This window comes from Cherax quadricarinatus, chromosome 1 (genome assembly GCF_038502225.1).
Source record: "Cherax quadricarinatus isolate ZL_2023a chromosome 1, ASM3850222v1, whole genome shotgun sequence".
NCBI lineage: Eukaryota > Metazoa > Arthropoda > Malacostraca > Decapoda > Parastacidae > Cherax > Cherax quadricarinatus.
In genome coordinates, this window is record NC_091292.1 from 7,651,104 (window position 1) to 7,669,020 (window position 17,917).

Below are 17,917 nucleotides of genomic sequence, written 5' to 3' on the forward strand. Positions count from 1 at the left end.
AAAAAAAAACCCTGGCTGCCTTCAAGAGAGAGCTGGACAAATACCTAAAGTCAGTGCCGAATCAGCTGGGCTGTGGCTCGTACGTTGGACTGCGTGTGGCCAGCAGTAACAGCCTGGTTGATCAGGTCCTGATCCACTGGGAGGCCTGGTCATGGACCGGACCGCGGGGGCGTTGATCCCCGGAATAACCTCCAGGTAACCTCCAGGTAGACAACCCCCCCACCACTCTTCAAAGACCTAAACCTGCTCACTATACAGAATATTCACACCTACTACTGTGCAACCTACATCTACAGAACCATAAATTTTAATATTAACCCTGAACTAAAACACTTTCTTGATAGTTGCAACAGGACCCATAGGAGGGTCAGGGGAGACATGATAACGACATATAAAATACTGCATGGAATAGACAAGGTGGACAAAGACAGGATGTTCCAGGGAAGGGACACAGAAACACGAGGTCACAATTGGAAGCTGAAGACACAGACGAGTCAGAGAGATATTAGGAAGTATTTCTTCAGTCATAAAGTTGTCAGGCAGTGGAATAGCCTAGAAAGTGACGTAGTGGAGGCAGGAACCATACATAGTTTTAAGACGAGGTATGATAAAGCTCATGGAGCAGGGAGAGGACCCAGTAGCAACCGGTGAAGAGGCGGGGCCAGGAGCTAAGACTCGACCCCTGCAACCACAAATAGGCGTGCACACAATACCAGACACAAAAATCTCCATAACATTCCTCGTGTCCGGCTAAACCTCTACAAAAATTTGATGTACATAAAAGGACTTAGAATCTGGAACTCTACCTGAAAACTCTAGAACCACAAACTCGACTGTGAAAATTTGTCTGGGCTGCCTCCAAGTGAGTCGCCTACCCTGGCAAACTCTGTTGACACCGAGCTCTGAGATGGGTACCTCAGCCTCACAAGTGGCTTATAGGACAGATTTTTTCACAAATGATTGGTATTGCAAGAAACCTCGCCTGCATGCACGTATAAAGGACTAACTTACTTGGTGTTGCAGCATATATCCTGATCTTCAACTTCCTAAGCCTAGCTTTAGCCCCCTTGGACTTCCCCTTGGGAACCACGTGCAACCGGGAGCATTAATTCCTGCAATATTCAATCGTTATTAGTGTCCTGCCTGCACCTCAGAAATTCCTATATCCAAGAGGGTATGTATCCCCTAGTATAACTATGCAGACTCAGACGCTAGCTTCAGACGACTCTGAGACGCTGGTACTTACTGGGCATACTCTCTCTGTAGCACGCCGAGCCCTCAGATAACTCAACTCACGATCTCCTAAGTCACTGGCCAGATCCTACGGGAAAGGGTGAATATCTCGTCTTACTGTATGGGCTGATGGAGGAGATCATCTACGGTACATCGAGGTGTCTCTACCAGATTTCCCCAGGTCTCAGATGTGAAGACACGTGGGGGCGCCGCCTGATGTTCACGGCACGTCTTGTCCAGTCGAAGTCTATCGTAAGAAGGACGCTATTCTGTCTTTGTGACCTGCGCCCCGCCATTCAAGCTAGGGCTGCCAGTTCTCCCTAGCTAACTTATCCTAATGTTTGCCTACATTATCGGCCTATTACTACCTATGTTAAGGTCTTAGGTCTACTCTATCATTATCTACAGATGCCTTAGTAAACCTAATATTAGTGTATTACCAGTAAACCTACCTACTCCTTCCCTGAAGAGTAAATCTATAAATTAAATAAGCTTACCAACCGCCAACCAGAGAATGCCTTGCTTGTTTGGGAGGGTTTAAGGGTCGCTCGGCTCAGACGACCAGACGCTCATGCTGGATCTGAGCTGTGGAACTATTTGGACCAAATAAATTTCCACATCCTCCCGCCGGCGAAGGTAGGCGCTAAGTCTAGATCAAGTCTGCCTCCCGCAGGCCCCCCCAGTGGGCCCTGGACTCGAGCGCCGTTCGACGGGTCGACCGGCCGCTCAGCTCACTCAACCTCTGGTCTGATTTCTCATGTCCCGGTCCCACCGTGTGGACCTCGAGAGGCAAAAGCCTGTTGATGGGTCTTATAGTCTCGACACCGTTCATTCTCACTTTCACCATTCTCAACCGCCCAGCCTTGTCTGGGTGGGTTGACACTACCAGGCCAAGAGGCCAGTATGCCCTCGGCGCCTCGGATTCTACCAGCACCAGGTCCCCTTCACTTAGCATCATCTTATTCGCCTCGGGGTCGGCACCATAGAAATGTTCCCGCAAGGTTGTCAAGTAATCCCTGCGCCACACCTGGTTCCATTTGTCCAGGATGTTCACCAGTCTGTTGTGACTCCTGTGCAGTTCTTCATTGATGGGGGGACCATCTGGCCCATAATAATCCAGCTCCTTGGAAGACTGACTCAAAATTGCGGGGAAGGGCTCAATCCTTCTTCCAAACAGCATGTGATTGGGGGTGAGAGCTTCTTGCTCGTCAATCCCATTTTGTACGTAGGTCAGAGGCCTGTTATTAACTCTTGCCTCTATCTCAACTAACACTGTCCTCAGTTCATCACAGCTCACCCTCCTGCCGTGCAAGACCTTCCGAATGCACCTTTTGACTGTGCCCACCATGCGTTCATAGAATCCCCCTTGCCAGGGTGCCCTGGGAGCTATGAACCTCCACTCGCACTCTATTCTCTTCAGGTGTTCTCGTACTTCTCCGTTGTCCCTAAGATTCCTGAAAACTTTATCGGCCGCCCTAAAGCTTGTGCCATTGTCCGAGATAATCAATCGCGGGCACGAGAATCTGGCAGTAAACCTCCTGAACAACTTCACGAAAGTCTCTGTCGTCATATCTTCTGCCAACTCCAAATGCACCGCTCGAGTAGTGGCACAGGTAAACAGGCAGACATATACTTTCTGAGGGCCCTCCTTAACATCTCCTGGGTTCTTCAATGTGATAGCCCCCGTATAGTCTATTCCTACAGTCTCAAAGGGCCTGTCACTATGTACCCGCTCCTGAGGCAGCGGTGGTGGACCTGGGTAGGGTAGGGTCCTCCCATCGTACCGCCGGCAGACCGTGCAACTCTTTAGCACCCTTTTGACGGCAGCTCGACCCTTCAGTACCCAGTAATTCTGACGTAGGCAGGTGAGGGTATCTCCAAACCCCCCATGTAAGGTCCTCTGATGGGCATCTTGTATCAATAGCTCTGTCGCCCATCCCTCCTTTCCCAGCAGCACGGGATGTTTGGCCCCATAGCTGAGCTCAGAGTTTTGTATTCTTCCCCTGCATCTTATTAGCCCCGCATGATCTAGGAACAATCCCAATGAGTGAACCAATTTGCTGTTCCCTGAGTCGTCATCGTTGGACACGCGTCCTGACGCCATAACCTGCTGCCGGGTCGCAAGTACTTCCAGCACTCCTGGAAACCTCCCCCTTTGGTACTGCCTTATCCAATATTCTCTGGGACCCACTAGAGACAACTGTCGACCCTGGCTTACCTTGTCATGCAGCTTCCTCACGAATCGAAATACCATTTCCGTGACTCCTATAAGTTTTCTCCACGAGGAGTAGCGCCTGGGGTCAAATAATTCAGTGTCGTGTTCCCCCGCGAAATGTACTATGCTGCTGATTGTCTCCACGAATTTCTGCTCCGGCCAGCAATCCCTTGCCGGTAACCAGTCTGGGCCTTTGAACCAAAGCTCGCTTTTACTCAACTTTCTGTGTGTCACCCCTCGGCTTATCAGGTCGGCTGGGTTTTGATCTGTAGGCACATACAGAATTGTTGATGTTGACTGTAGTTCCCGTATCTCCTTTACCCGATTCCTGACATAGGGGAGCTTAGACCTGTCATTCTGGACCCACTGTAAGGCCACCTCCGAGTCTGTCCATACATAGGTGTGTGTCACCCTCAGATTACTTAACACCTCCTCTACGTACTTACCCAGTCTTGCTCCCAGCAACATCGCCGTGAGCTCTAGCTTTGGGATCGAGCAATCCTTCAGGGGTGTCACCCGCGCACGACTGGTGACCAGATTGACTTGGTCCCCGGCCACCAAATACGCTACTGCCCCATAGGCCCTGGAGGAGGCATCACAGAAGACGTGCAAGTCATAATCCCGCCCGGTGCACCCGATGGACCTGGGGAATGTGAACTCGTGCAATTCCGCTAGGTCTTTGTTAACCAGATCCCACTCCTGGCAGACTGTTTCTGGCAGTGGGTCGTCCCAACCTAGGTTCAGCTCCCAGGTCTGTTGTACTAGCATCCTCCCTCGAATGGTGATGGGTGTCAACAAACCCAAAGGATCGAAGGCAGTCTGCACTTTGCTCAGCAAAGACCTCCTGGTCAGCTTCCCTTCCCCATCAGGCTTCCTCTTTAGCCTAAGTCTGTCTTCCTTGACTTCCCACTCTAGTCCCAACACCGATGTTACCTCAGGCACTGAGTAGCCAGTATAGTCATGTTCCACCATGCCCCGCAACGTTGGATTGTTTGTCACCCATTCTCTCAATGGCATGTTAGCTGAGAGCATCTCCTGATTAGACTCTCGGTAAATATCCATCAACAGCCTTTCATCTGAGGTGGTACCCTGCATGTTGTCTACATAAAATAGGGTCTTCAGTAATTCTTTAAGCGGGCTGTTACAGTTCACAAGGTGGTAGTCTATGGTAGCCTGTAATAGGAATGGTGAACTAGTGGCACCAAACAACACTGCCCTGAATCTATAGGTATCATACCCTTGCTTGGGCATCTCCCTGTTAGCCAGCCACAAGAACCTTGTGTAGTCCCTATCCTGTGGCTGCAACCCAATACGTAGGAAGGCTTTGCTAATGTCTGCCGCATAGGCGTACTGTTCCGTCCTGAATCTCAACAACACATCTGCTAATTTCTGCGTCAGGGAGGGCCCTGTGAGCAGACAGTCGTTCAACGATGGCTCTCGGGGACTCGCCTGCGAGCTGCAGTTGAAGACTACTCTGATGGGAGTGGTTACCGACTCCTTGGTGACTGCCATGTGTGGAAGATAATGGGTGTTTTCCCCAGGGCTGGCATTGGGCACTTTCTCGATGAACCCAAGGGCCAGCTGTTCCTTAATAATATCATCATATTTCCCCACCAGACCCTTCCTGGTCAGGCTGTTCACCAATGAATTCAACTGACCACGTGCCCTCTTGAAATTAGTGGGCAGCGTTGGGTGGCCCGGTTTCCATGGGAGTCGCACCCAATACTGCCCGTCCCTGAACTGCACATGGTTCAAGTAATCTCGATACGTCTCTTCGTGTTCGGGGGGCGGCTGGTCACCTTTAATCCCTACTACATCCAGGTCCCATAGTTTATGGACCGGCTCACTGTCGGATATGCCAACTTGCGCCTCTGACAGGCCTTCGTGCACACCAATCTGCATCACCAGTACAGCCTCAGTCGCTGTAATACCAGAGCCCTCCTTTCCCGGGGTCGCAGGGAAGTGAGCTGGTATTCTGCCTCCTACGATGTACCCCGCTGGAGTCCTGTACAGGCCCACACCTTCCTTGATAACCCTTCTCGTAGACACGAACTCGTCTAGGTAATCCCCTCCTACCAATATGCCTACATTACTAACATTGTCTGTAGCAATGTCTGGTTCTGCTAGCTTCACACCCAACTCCCTCAAACGTTTGACTGCTTCAGCCAGTCCCCTAGTGGTAATGATATTGGGCAGCCTCTTCACCATCAAGGCTGAAATTTCCCGTCGATGCCCGGCTAACCTGACCGTCACATTGACTACTGGATAAGACCTGCGTGGGACTTCCCCACCAAACCCTTCCACCTTCATGTCAACTTTACCAACTGTCTCCAGCTTCAACCTAGTGGCTAGACTCTCCGCTATGAAGGATCTCTGTGCCCCACTGTCGAAGAACAAACGGGTTGTTTCAGACTTCTTCCCGTTCGCGACCACCGCCATTATGGTGGGCAAGGCCACCGAGCCTTGAAACTGCTCACCAGAACAAATTCTCGGTGCCGTACTCACCACACTCATCGTTACTTCTGACTTGTTCTTGCTCTCCGCCCTTTCTTGCGGTTTGCTCTCCTTAACTTGTGCTAATCCGGCATCATTAGGACACAGTGCACTGTGGTGCTTTCCCTTCCGGCAGCCCCGACACTCCCTGAGCATGGTGTTACAGTCCCTGGCAAAATGTTCTCCACAACACTTGAAACAAAGTCTCAACTCTCTTAGCCGTTGAACCCTTTGGTTATAGGTGGTGAAGCTTGAACACCCTGAACTAGCGTGTTCTTCATCACAAAACACGCACCGTCTCATACTGGCCGCTTTAGTGGCTTCTCCCTTGGCCCTGTGGGTGGAGGGTTCGCCCTGGGCATAATACGTGCCTACTTTAGTGGGAGGTGGTTTAGGTCTATCTCTCGAATGTCTGGGGAAGTCGACCGACTTCTCCTTGGTAGGTAATTTCTCCCCCTGACCTATGCTCAGGTGAGATATGAGATCCCCTAACCCTTCAATAATTTGGCTTATCGTGAACCTATTCGTCCGATATTTTAAGTGTAACTCATGCACTGTCGTGCTAGCCAGTTTCCTCTGAATCACCTGGCTAAGGACCCATTTTGAATCATTCTCACCATGCAGATCTCTGAAACTATTGGTCAAGCTCATAATCTCAATACGGAACTTCTCTAGACTTTGACGGTCATGTCGGCAAGCCTCTAGATCCAACAACCGATAAAGTATAGCTACCTTTATCTCCTCAGTGTTGCCAAACATGTCTTCTAATTGGTCTTTGGCATGTTGGTAATTAGCGTCAGTAATCGGGTAGTGCCGGACCAGATCTAAGGCTTTACCCTTGAGTTGCGACCGCAAATACTGCAACTTGACGGCATCTGACAAATCATTTCTGTCATCTATCTGGGCTCTAAACTGATCCCAGAAACCAATGTACTCTGTTAAGGTTCCGTCAAACGTTGGTAAATTCAGCTGGGGCAACTTGGGCAACATATTGACAGGTGTGTGGTTGTTTGGGGTACCTGCGGTGTTCAACACCATCCTTGGAATACTAGCCTTTAATGTACTTAACTTATCTCTGTACATATTCATCTCCTGGTGACAATCTACATCATCCTTAGTGAATTCGTCCATAGCCTGCTGAAGACTTCCCTGGGATTCCTCATCCTCAATAGCCTGTAGCTCATATGCTGAGAATGCTTGTTCATAGGCTTCCCACTTTTCCCCCAAACTCTTCAAGCAGTTCTGCAAATCATCGCAGTCTACATTACTGCGTTGGCAAGTAGCCTTGCACCTGTTACGCGTTCTGTTCAGATGCCCTTTGTATGCTGCTACTGATCGTTTTAATTTTGTTAGCACTGAACCAGACTCTCCTGAACCCCCATCTGCCATTGTCGAAGTTTAATGAGGAGTGTGACACTAATTGTACTTTACCCAGTCCACCCCACAGCACGTCACGGTGTTAGGTGAGAATGAACGAGTCTTAAGGCTTCTCAACAAGCTTAACAATTCCCTTTGTTATATTGACTCTACTATGAATCAAAAATGTACACTGTTAGCTCTCAAATCCCAATCAAAATGTGTATCGATGTGAAAGCTTAATCTAGCACTCAACTGTACAATGCCAGCAAATAATTACAGGACTTAACCTAGTCTCAGGTATAATTCACAAATCCCACATTAACATGAATCAAAGACAATGAAAATCACACACTAATAGGGCAGTATACAAATTAAAATCACTTGGTTAACACAAGCAAATTCAACAATTCAACTTGTGAAACAGTAAATAAATAATGTATGTAAACAGCTTGGCCTAACTGTGCCCAGCTTACTCTGTTTAGCGTGGATGGTTGGATAAGGTAAATCCTAACCTAGCTAGTGTGCTATAACTTAAACCTGGCTTTATAACTCCCTGTAAATAATAACTAGGTTAAATCTGTCCTAGCTACTATAACCTTTTGTAAATATTGCACAAGCCTAGCCTAACTGTGGCTACCTTGCAAATCCACTGTAAGTAATTAACACACAAGTCTCCTACTCTGGATTACTTGTAATCACTGTAAATAATTAAATTCACAAGCTTCTCTAGCCTACCTGGCCTGCCTGTAAATTACTGCAAATAACAACTTCTGTGTATAGTCAGCTTGGCCTAGCCTCTGAGTAACTTTGACCTAGGTGTGCTAACTTAAACCTAACTTTTTTAAACTGGTTCCTAACTGTGGCCTAGCTATGATAGCTTAACCTGTGGCCTAGCTATGATAGCTTAACCTAACTTTGTTAAACTGGTTCTTAACTGTAGCCTAGCTATGATAGCTTAACCTAACTGTGGCCTAGCTATGATAGCTTAACCTAACTCTGTAAAACTGGTTCCTAACTGTGGCCTAGCTATGATAGCTTAACCTAGCTATTCCACATCCGGTTTTCGAAGGACCACTTTTGTGAAAATTTGTCTGGGCTGCCTCCAAGTGAGTCGCCTACCCTGGCAAACTCTGTTGACACCGAGCTCTGAGATGGGTACCTCAGCCTCACAAGTGGCTTATAGGACAGATTTTTTCACAAATGATTGGTATTGCAAGAAACCTCGCCTGCATGCACGTATAAAGGACTAACTTACTTGGTGTTGCAGCATATATCCTGATCTTCAACTTCCTAAGCCTAGCTTTAGCCCCCTTGGACTTCCCCTTGGGAACCACGTGCAACCGGGAGCATTAATTCCTGCAATATTCAATCGTTATTAGTGTCCTGCCTGCACCTCAGAAATTCCTATATCCAAGAGGGTATGTATCCCCTAGTATAACTATGCAGACTCAGACGCTAGCTTCAGACGACTCTGAGACGCTGGTACTTACTGGGCATACTCTCTCTGTAGCACGCCGAGCCCTCAGATAACTCAACTCACGATCTCCTAAGTCACTGGCCAGATCCTACGGGAAAGGGTGAATATCTCGTCTTACTGTATGGGCTGATGGAGGAGATCATCTACGGTACATCGAGGTGTCTCTACCAGATTTCCCCAGGTCTCAGATGTGAAGACACGTGGGGGCGCCGCCTGATGTTCACGGCACGTCTTGTCCAGTCGAAGTCTATCGTAAGAAGGACGCTATTCTGTCTTTGTGACCTGCGCCCCGCCATTCAAGCTAGGGCTGCCAGTTCTCCCTAGCTAACTTATCCTAATGTTTGCCTACATTATCGGCCTATTACTACCTATGTTAAGGTCTTAGGTCTACTCTATCATTATCTACAGATGCCTTAGTAAACCTAATATTAGTGTATTACCAGTAAACCTACCTACTCCTTCCCTGAAGAGTAAATCTATAAATTAAATAAGCTTACCAACCGCCAACCAGAGAATGCCTTGCTTGTTTGGGAGGGTTTAAGGGTCGCTCGGCTCAGACGACCAGACGCTCATGCTGGATCTGAGCTGTGGAACTATTTGGACCAAATAAATTTCCACATCGACCATCATTTTCAAAACTACCGTTAAAAAACGTCATATCTCCTTAACACACCCCATCATCAGCTAACCAAATGAAAAACCACCTAATTCTCATATTTTTCATCATGAACACATCCAAAACAATATAGTCTTACTCTCGTTATCTGTAATTCCCCCTATTTACACATACACTCACCCAAATGATTGTAAAGAAAAAATTCTTAATATACAGCTATTGCATATTAAATCTAAAGTTAGTGCTAAATTTGCCTAATATACTCTTCCAATATAGGAACTATAATAGAAACAGTGTATCATGCCAAGACAAATCCAATCCCATTACTGAATAAACTTACTAACTTTACCATTTGTAATACTACCTCACTATGTAAGTCTAATTATGTATGTATCTTATAATGTATGTTCAAATGTAATGCTTCATAACCTATGTCAATATAGAGTACGAATTAGTATTAGTCTGCCCGAAATTCCTAGGCATGTTAGTGGCCTTCTTTGTAATTAATATTTTATAGCATGTAAACCATACACTGTAAGCTTTACAAGGAAATAAACATTGTTACTGTCATTATTAATACTGTTACTACTACTTTTACTACTGTACTATTACTACTACAGTATTATTATTGCAACTGCTACTATTACTAGTAATACTAATAATAATATTGATGGTTGTGATAATAATAACAATAATAATATTATTATTATTATTTTTATCGTGTTAAACGTCATAATGGTAAATGCTTACAAAGGTGTTCTCTTGGGTCATGAAAGTGGCCCGGGCAGAGGGTGCCAGGAAGCCCACAAGAAGCAAGAGGGCCAGGTGGCACTTCATGGTCAAACCTGCGGCAAGAATCATTCACTGAGTAAACTGTCTGACAAAAATAGTTAATTTACATTGGAAATTGCACAGACAATTAGAAAAGTAATTCATAGATGTTTCGCAGAACAATACTGTAGGAAAATAAACGATGTAATAGCATTAAGGTGTAGAGATAACACAAAAAATAGGATAAAAAAATAAAAAGTCTTGGTCGAAATGGAGAGCTGCCCTTCCCTTTTCCTAGATCAAAATCTGATTGCGTTTCTTAGTGGACATAACAATTTGGTTCATTTTGGAGACATAAGATGGGAAGAAAGTAGTCGAGCCAGAATGATTTCATGAGTTAGTGTTGTATGACTCGTACGGGTTTACCGCTAGTTTTTGCTAACAATACGAAGAAAATACGTACTACAGAGTACAAGCGACAGATTACAGCAACAGATCCAACACAAAAATAATTAAGAAGTATGGAAAAAAATTAAGCTGCGTAAAGTGCATTAAGAGTGGTCATGTAACAGTATTTGGTGTGGGAATACCGACGAATTAGATATAAAGCTTAAGTCAGGATTTCAATCGGGGGGGGGGGGGGGGGGGGGTGAGCTTTAAAATAAGATGCGGAAAAAATCGAAGATATTATCTTTAAAAACATGATTTTTTAAGTATGTGAAATTAGTTGAACTATCGTTCTTGTGGGCGCTAGTCAATATAATGGTGTAAATTAGCCATTAATTAAAACAAAGGCATTTGCCTCTGGGGGAGGCTTAACTCCCTTAACCCTTTTCTTTCCCCGTGGCTGCAAACTTAATTAATTCAGACTTTTCGCCTGTACAACTGGGGTGTCACCGTGCGTGCTCAGACAGGGCACAGTCTTTGAGTATGGCTGTTCAACGAGTTGACTTCAGATGGGCAGGCTGCCGGAAACCTGGAAAATGGTGAACCTTGTTCCACTGGAAATCACCAAAAGCCTGGTTAATCAAAGGCACCATTAGCGGGAGAAGGATCGAGCCTCCATCTCTGCATGCGCTGATTAACCCACACAGGTCTAGTGCCTCATGCAATACAATATAATGTTCCAGTAATCAAACAATGAAGTCACTGAACTATAATCTAGTATCACTTATATTTATAATTTCCCCAATCGAGAAGGCAGTGAAAAAGCAAATGGAACACTTGATGATGATTATTATTAATAATTATTAATCCAAAGGGTAGTAACCCAGGTTAACTCAGTAAGGGCAACTGCCGTCAGACCAGCTCATTTCCACTGGGATCTTTTAATCATCTCGCCCAGGATGCGATCCACAACAGTCGGCTATCACCCAAGTACCTACTTACTGCTAGGTGAACAGTGGCAACGGGCATAAGAAAACATGCCCAACGTTTAAACCCTTCCATGAATCGAACCCCGATCCCTCAGTGTGTGAGCTGAGGCCGCTACCAGCGGAAACCAAGGTACAAAACAGGAAATCCTTCTCACGAGCTTGCCGGAGTTTTAAGACAGAATAACAAGTAAAACAGGAAAGGCAGGACTAAGTGAACTATTTTCCTGAAATATGAGAAAGATCTCGACACTATACCCCACAAGAAATTAAAGGTCCCAAATAAAAAAGCCTTTTAAGACTTTACTGGATAATAGGTCACTCTATTGAACATAATCTTACCAATACTGTAACTACTACTATTATTGGTTACTACTATTACTGATACTACAACCATCTTCAACACCTCTGCTAACACTATCACAGCTGTTATTACGCATTCTTTCACAAATATTACTCTACTACAGCCTCTAATGTTATTTCATACACAACCACATTGACGAGTTAGAGCCTTGTATCTCATCCAATTTGTTTTAAAGAGATAGAGGGAGGGGATGGATGGATGGAAGATTAGATTTTGCCACCGAAGTGGCTGGTAATATGGAAGAAGGGAATGGAGGTAGGTAAGGCAGGTATGACGGAGGGGAAGCCTGAATAACATCCTTCAACCTTGATACCGTGGTCAAAACATTGCTTCACTGTGACTCTACATAAACAATCATTCAGCCAGCACGTCAGGCAGCCACCAACCAAACAAGCAGGTAGCCAGTTAGACAGCCAACCTGTCATCATCCACACAACAGGCAATACATCCATCTATCCAGTTAGCTAAGCAGCCAGACGTCTATCAGTTCACGCAGCCAATTAACCAACCTTGGGCCACGGATGTTAACACATTAGAGAACAATGTCAACATCCGAAGTCCAACCAGTTACCAGGAAAATCAGATGTATTGCCGGAGTGAAGGCAGAAGTTTTCATAAGGAAAATGAACCCTTTTTTGCAGATTCTTGGACAGCCGAGTTTTGATAGCTACGTAGGACTGCGAGCCACTATCACAAACAGCCTGATTGACCAGTCAATAAGGAAACTTCGTCTCAGACCGGACTGCAGGGATAAAAGAATCCTCGAAACCAGTCACAAGTACGACATAGCCAAGCATCCATCCAGACAGCTAAACATCCATTCATCCATCCAGTCAGCCACAAAATAAACATTACCAGTCAGGCCCTGAAGGCTCAAGGTCACCTGAGCAGTTTTAGTCATTCCTGCAAACAATCCATGTGTGTTCAGATAATGTAATTAATTTTTTAAACCATTACCTGGAAATGGATTCATATTATTATTATTATCATGGGGAGCGCTAAACCCGTAGGATTATACAGCGCAAGGGAGGGGGGATGGAAGGTACTCAGGCTCGATTCAGGGAACCGGAGCACAGATGCAATTCCCTAGATCAAGAGCCCCTCACCAGCATCAAGGAACCTTCCTTGAGGGGATTCATGTTATATATAGCCTTTAATGTAGGGTTTTTGAAGTCACCTCTAGTATTATTTTGCATTTTTTTTATAAATTGTATCATGTAGAAATAAAGATTATTATACCGTTATTATTTTTATTTGTACTGTGGTAGACGTTTTCTGCCTTTCTATACGATCTTCGTGACTTCATGTGTAACCCCCATGTACATGTAACAAACTCTGCCGGAAGGTAACTTATGTAGGCTGCCGTGACTAATGAATCCTTGACGACATCCTTATTGCCTCACTGAAGTTTCCCAGATCATGCTGACACATTACTTAAACGTATTAAACCCATCGTGTGTGATGGTATGTGCCAGGAATTCCACCCTCTGTGATGGAATATAACAAGTTTCCCGGAGTGATGGAATATGACAGGAATCCCATCGTGTGGTGAAAACACAAAGAAAAACATTTTTGCCTGGTGTTAGGTAGTAAACATTATTAGCCCTTAATTTAACCTTGTGAAGTGTTATATACTTCAGAGTAGCTGCACAACATGGTGTTTATAACTTGGTGATAAATAACAGAATGTATATAGAATGTGAGAGTGCATCACTACTCCTATAACACTCACCTGTTACAGGTAGACTTCTTGTGTTGCTAAAACTCTCACTTGTTTTCACGGCTTTCACACGAGACAATGTGATGCTTGAGTGCTGTTGAAGGTCAGGGAGTCGTATCACTTGGGTATTTTTATCCTGGTGAATTAATAGGTCGAGAACGAAATAAACAGTGGGTTTTCGTGACAGGATAGAATGTGCGTATACTCCCCACCGAAGTCTGGCGCACACTGACTTGAAACACAAGGGTTGGCTGGACAGCGGGTACCACACACCTCACCTTCCACTCCTATACACATTTTCCTGCCTCCTTTTCACACCTCTATACACCACCTCCTCCTCTTCCCCTTTTCCCTGTAAATCACCTACCTCACCCTTTCTCATATTCCTTATATACATCGCTTCCCTCACCCTTATCCATATCTCAATGGAAATAAATCACACTGACTTTTTTTTTGGTTATCCTAGGTTCTCTACACATGTGCTGCTATGTATGATAATCTATGTAACTGTATTTGTGTATACCTGAATAAACTTACTAATCCCCCATATACACTTCTTTTCCCAGATTCTCCTCCCACTTTATTTTATACCTGTTTCTGTCAGAGTAACATTCAGCCACAGATAACTTCCTCCTCCTCTCTCCCTCATCTTCCCTTTATGCCAGTAAATGGTATTGAGCCAAGAAATTTAAGCATACCTTCTCTCTCCTGGATCAATAAAGATACCCAAGTGTTGCACATGTGTCTAATTTATGCATTATTTGTATTATGCTCATAGATTATTTTGTTGATTTTCTTTGAGTGGACCCCATCCACTGTGCCTTGAAGAATGGACCCCATCCACTGTGCCTTGAAGAATGGACCCCATGCACTGTGCCTTGAAGAATGGACCCCATCCACTGTGCCTTGAAGAATGGACCCCATCCACTGTGCCTTGAAGAATGGACCTCATCCACTGTGCCTTGAAGAATGGACCCCATCCACTGTGCCTTGAAGAATGGGCCCCATCCACTGCCTTGAAGAATGGACCCCATCCATAGTGCCTTCAAACGTTGATCCCATCCACAGCATCTTTTAAGAGTTTATCCTGTCTACATTGTCTTCAAGAGTGGATTCAATCCATGCGACTTTCAAGAGTAAACATGATCCACAAAGCCGTCAAGACCGTAGTACTCTGCGAGAGTACAGACTGTACACTTGTACTGTAAACTCTGTCTACTGCAACTTTGAGACTAGAATCTGAACACCTTAAAGAGTGGACTCTGTTCACAGTGCCTTCAAGAGTAAAGTGTGCATGCTAGCTTCAAAAATGGACTCTCAACAATACCTTGAGATGCAAATTCAAACCACAGCACCTTCATGTTGTACTTAATACAACTTAGAGAACTCGTAGCTCCTTCAAGAGTTGAATAGAGTATATTGTCTGTCCACTGCACCTTCAAGACTGGAGTTAATACACACTTGAAGGCATTGTTGATTCCATCTACAGTGATTTAAAGAGTAAACCCCATCTAGAGTGCCTTCAAAAGTTAACCTTATCCAGAGCACCACCAAGAGTGGTCTCTGTCCATGGCAGCTTCCAGATTGTACTTTTCATACTCATCAAGGCACTTTTGGCTGTGCTGTCACCCACCATTACAGCATTGTTCGACAAATCACTAGAAACCAACACTCCCGACAGTACTACACACAGCAAGGGTTGCTCCAATGCATAAAGGTGGTGACCCAAGCAATATGAATAACTTACCATTGTTATCCAAATTTTCTGAAAATTTAATCTACAAGAGATTATACTCCTTTCTAGCCTCACTTAATATACTTAACCCCTGCCAGCTTGGTTTCAGAGAAAATAAAAGCACAAATGATGCAATTATAAAAATGCTAGACTTCCATTATACAGTTCTTGAAAATAATGAATGTCCACTAGGCCTCTTTATTGACCTTAGGAAAACTTTCGATACAGCAGACCACAACATCTTGTACCTCAGACTTGAGCATTATGGTATCAGAGATCATGCATTTGCATATATATAAACCCCTACCTTACCAACATACATTAGTACGTTTCTCAAGGGCTCAACCTCCTTGGCCCTATTCTTTTCCTCATTTACATCAATGATATTCCAAATGCATCTCATCACCCTAGATGACAACTTTTATCTCCCACCCTAATTCAAGTTCAATAACACCGTTAATGAAGAACTCCTAAACATATCAACCAGGATAACTGTCAGTAAACTCACGCTTAACATTAACAAGATGTTCTACATGATGTTTGGGAACTTAGCTACAAATGTCCAGCTAAACATTATGAATAGTGGTTCTCCCGTTGCAAAACAAAATGAAGGAAAATTCTTAGGTCAGTTCCTTGACAGCAACTTGAAATTCAAAACCCACATTTAACACATAAATAAATGTATCCAAATTAGTTAGCATCCTCTCCAAAATACACTACTTATGTACCTCAAACAGCATTACTTACATTATACTACTCACAAATCTATCCCTACCTCACCTACGCTATATGTGCCTAGCGATCCACTACAGTAAATCACCTTAAGCCAATAACAGAACAAAAAAGTGACTATACGTATTGTTACCCAGTCTAGTGCCAGCAAACACACTCCCCCACTCTTCAAAAATCTCAACTTAATATACATAAAATTCACTTCTAGTACTGTGCATATTACATATACATAGTTGTAACAGAACTCATAGGCATAATACTAGACACAAAAATCTCAATATTTCCAGTGTCCGATTCAATCTGTGTAAAACTCAATGTGCATAAAAGGACCTAAAATCTGGAACTCTGCCAGAAGACTCCAGAGTCTTTCAGCTGCCAGCTACAGTTAGAGAACACTTCCTTACTTTAATGTGATCCTGACAACAATTTATGCTAACAATTCTTGAAACCTGTCTTTCATCCAATAGTCCCCTGTTCTTGTTCCATAATTCTTCCAGCTCAGGTACTTAGCTTCATCTTTAAAGAACCACTAATTAGAATTTTTTATTGAATTAATGAATACCTGCAACATAATTTAGTTTTAAGGCTGTCCAAAATGCCTTGTATAATAACGGGCTTTCTATAGCTTATACATATCATTTACCCTAACTGCATAATGTAATGTATTCCACTTCACTGAAATAAAGGTTACTTGCTTCTTGCCACGCCTTGTGAAAGGTCATTATCATAAGGAGATTGACCTTGAATAGCGGCTTTAAGTGGCAGTCTAGCCATATAACTATCCGAATTTTCAAGGGCATTCTGTCGATGAGCCAATTTTAGCAGCGGTCTAGTAAGCACTAGAGATATCCATCTTCAGTGGTAATAGCCTAGCTATCACTAGAAATAATGTTTTTTAGTGGTAGCCCAGCTACTACTGAAAATCCCCATTTTTCGGCAGCCCTGGCTGACACTAAAAAGTAAACACCAGTTTCTAGGCACAGGTGCACATTGGTACAATTATCATACTTGAGTAAATTACAGGGAAAAAAGTGTTTTCAGTACATATCACTAATATATATTTATCGAGTTGGAAACTGTGTCCAATTGATAAATATGTGTCTTTATTTAAGATTGAAAGCTTACTCATGGAAAAGCATCGAGGTTGGTTAACGGGGATTTAACGCCCATTGACTACAAGGTTTTCTATGTTTTTTTGTTTTTTTTTATTCGCCGGTATTCTCCTGGCCCGGGTCTTTTCCAAGTAGTGGTGACCCGGCTTCTGAGTATGATACACATTAATCTCCAGTCAAATTGGTGAGTGATATTAAGATATATTTTCCTTCTGTTATGTAATTGTGTGTATATATATAACCATTTATTATTTTTAATATACAGTCCACAAATTTATATATTTACCAGTATTCCTGGTGTATGTATATTTCATTTAATTAATAGGTCCAGAGCAACTTGTGGATATGACAGTGGTAGGTATCGAAGGGGGACATTTTTTGCGACCTAAGTGTCCCAAGTTCCTACTTGCCTAACTGATAAATAATAGTTATCAATGTTCATTTACTGTTGTGTATATAATTATACATCCAAGTAAATGCAATTTTACACATTTAATTTGCCCGTTGGTCCTTCTTGAACCGGAGGTAATTAGTGAAGTCATTAATTGGTTAATTACTTAATAATTATATGTGAAATGACAGAAGGAGGTGGATGTTAAGTTCACAAATTTACTTAATATGAAGTGGATTATAATTATTACAATATTAATTTTGATAAGCCAAGTCTGGCTAAGTTTATATTATTTGTATAATACTAATTTGATAAGACAATTCTGG

At 43.8% G+C, this 17,917-nt stretch overlaps 1 protein-coding gene across 1 annotated transcript in view; it reads right to left on the minus strand.

Moving 5' to 3' along the window:
• Positions 1 to 13,864, minus strand: part of LOC128686758 (uncharacterized) — a 34,331-nt gene extending 20,467 nt beyond the window's left edge. Inside the window, exons 1-2 of the mRNA XM_070091740.1 lie at positions 13,634 to 13,864; positions 10,144 to 10,238 (exon numbers count right to left, since the gene is read on the minus strand). Coding sequence (XP_069947841.1) covers positions 10,144 to 10,230 — 87 coding nt within the window. The 5' untranslated portion in view covers positions 10,231 to 10,238; positions 13,634 to 13,864. The remainder of the gene's footprint in view (positions 1 to 10,143; positions 10,239 to 13,633) is intronic.
• Between the last annotated feature and the right edge of the window lie 4,053 nt (positions 13,865 to 17,917).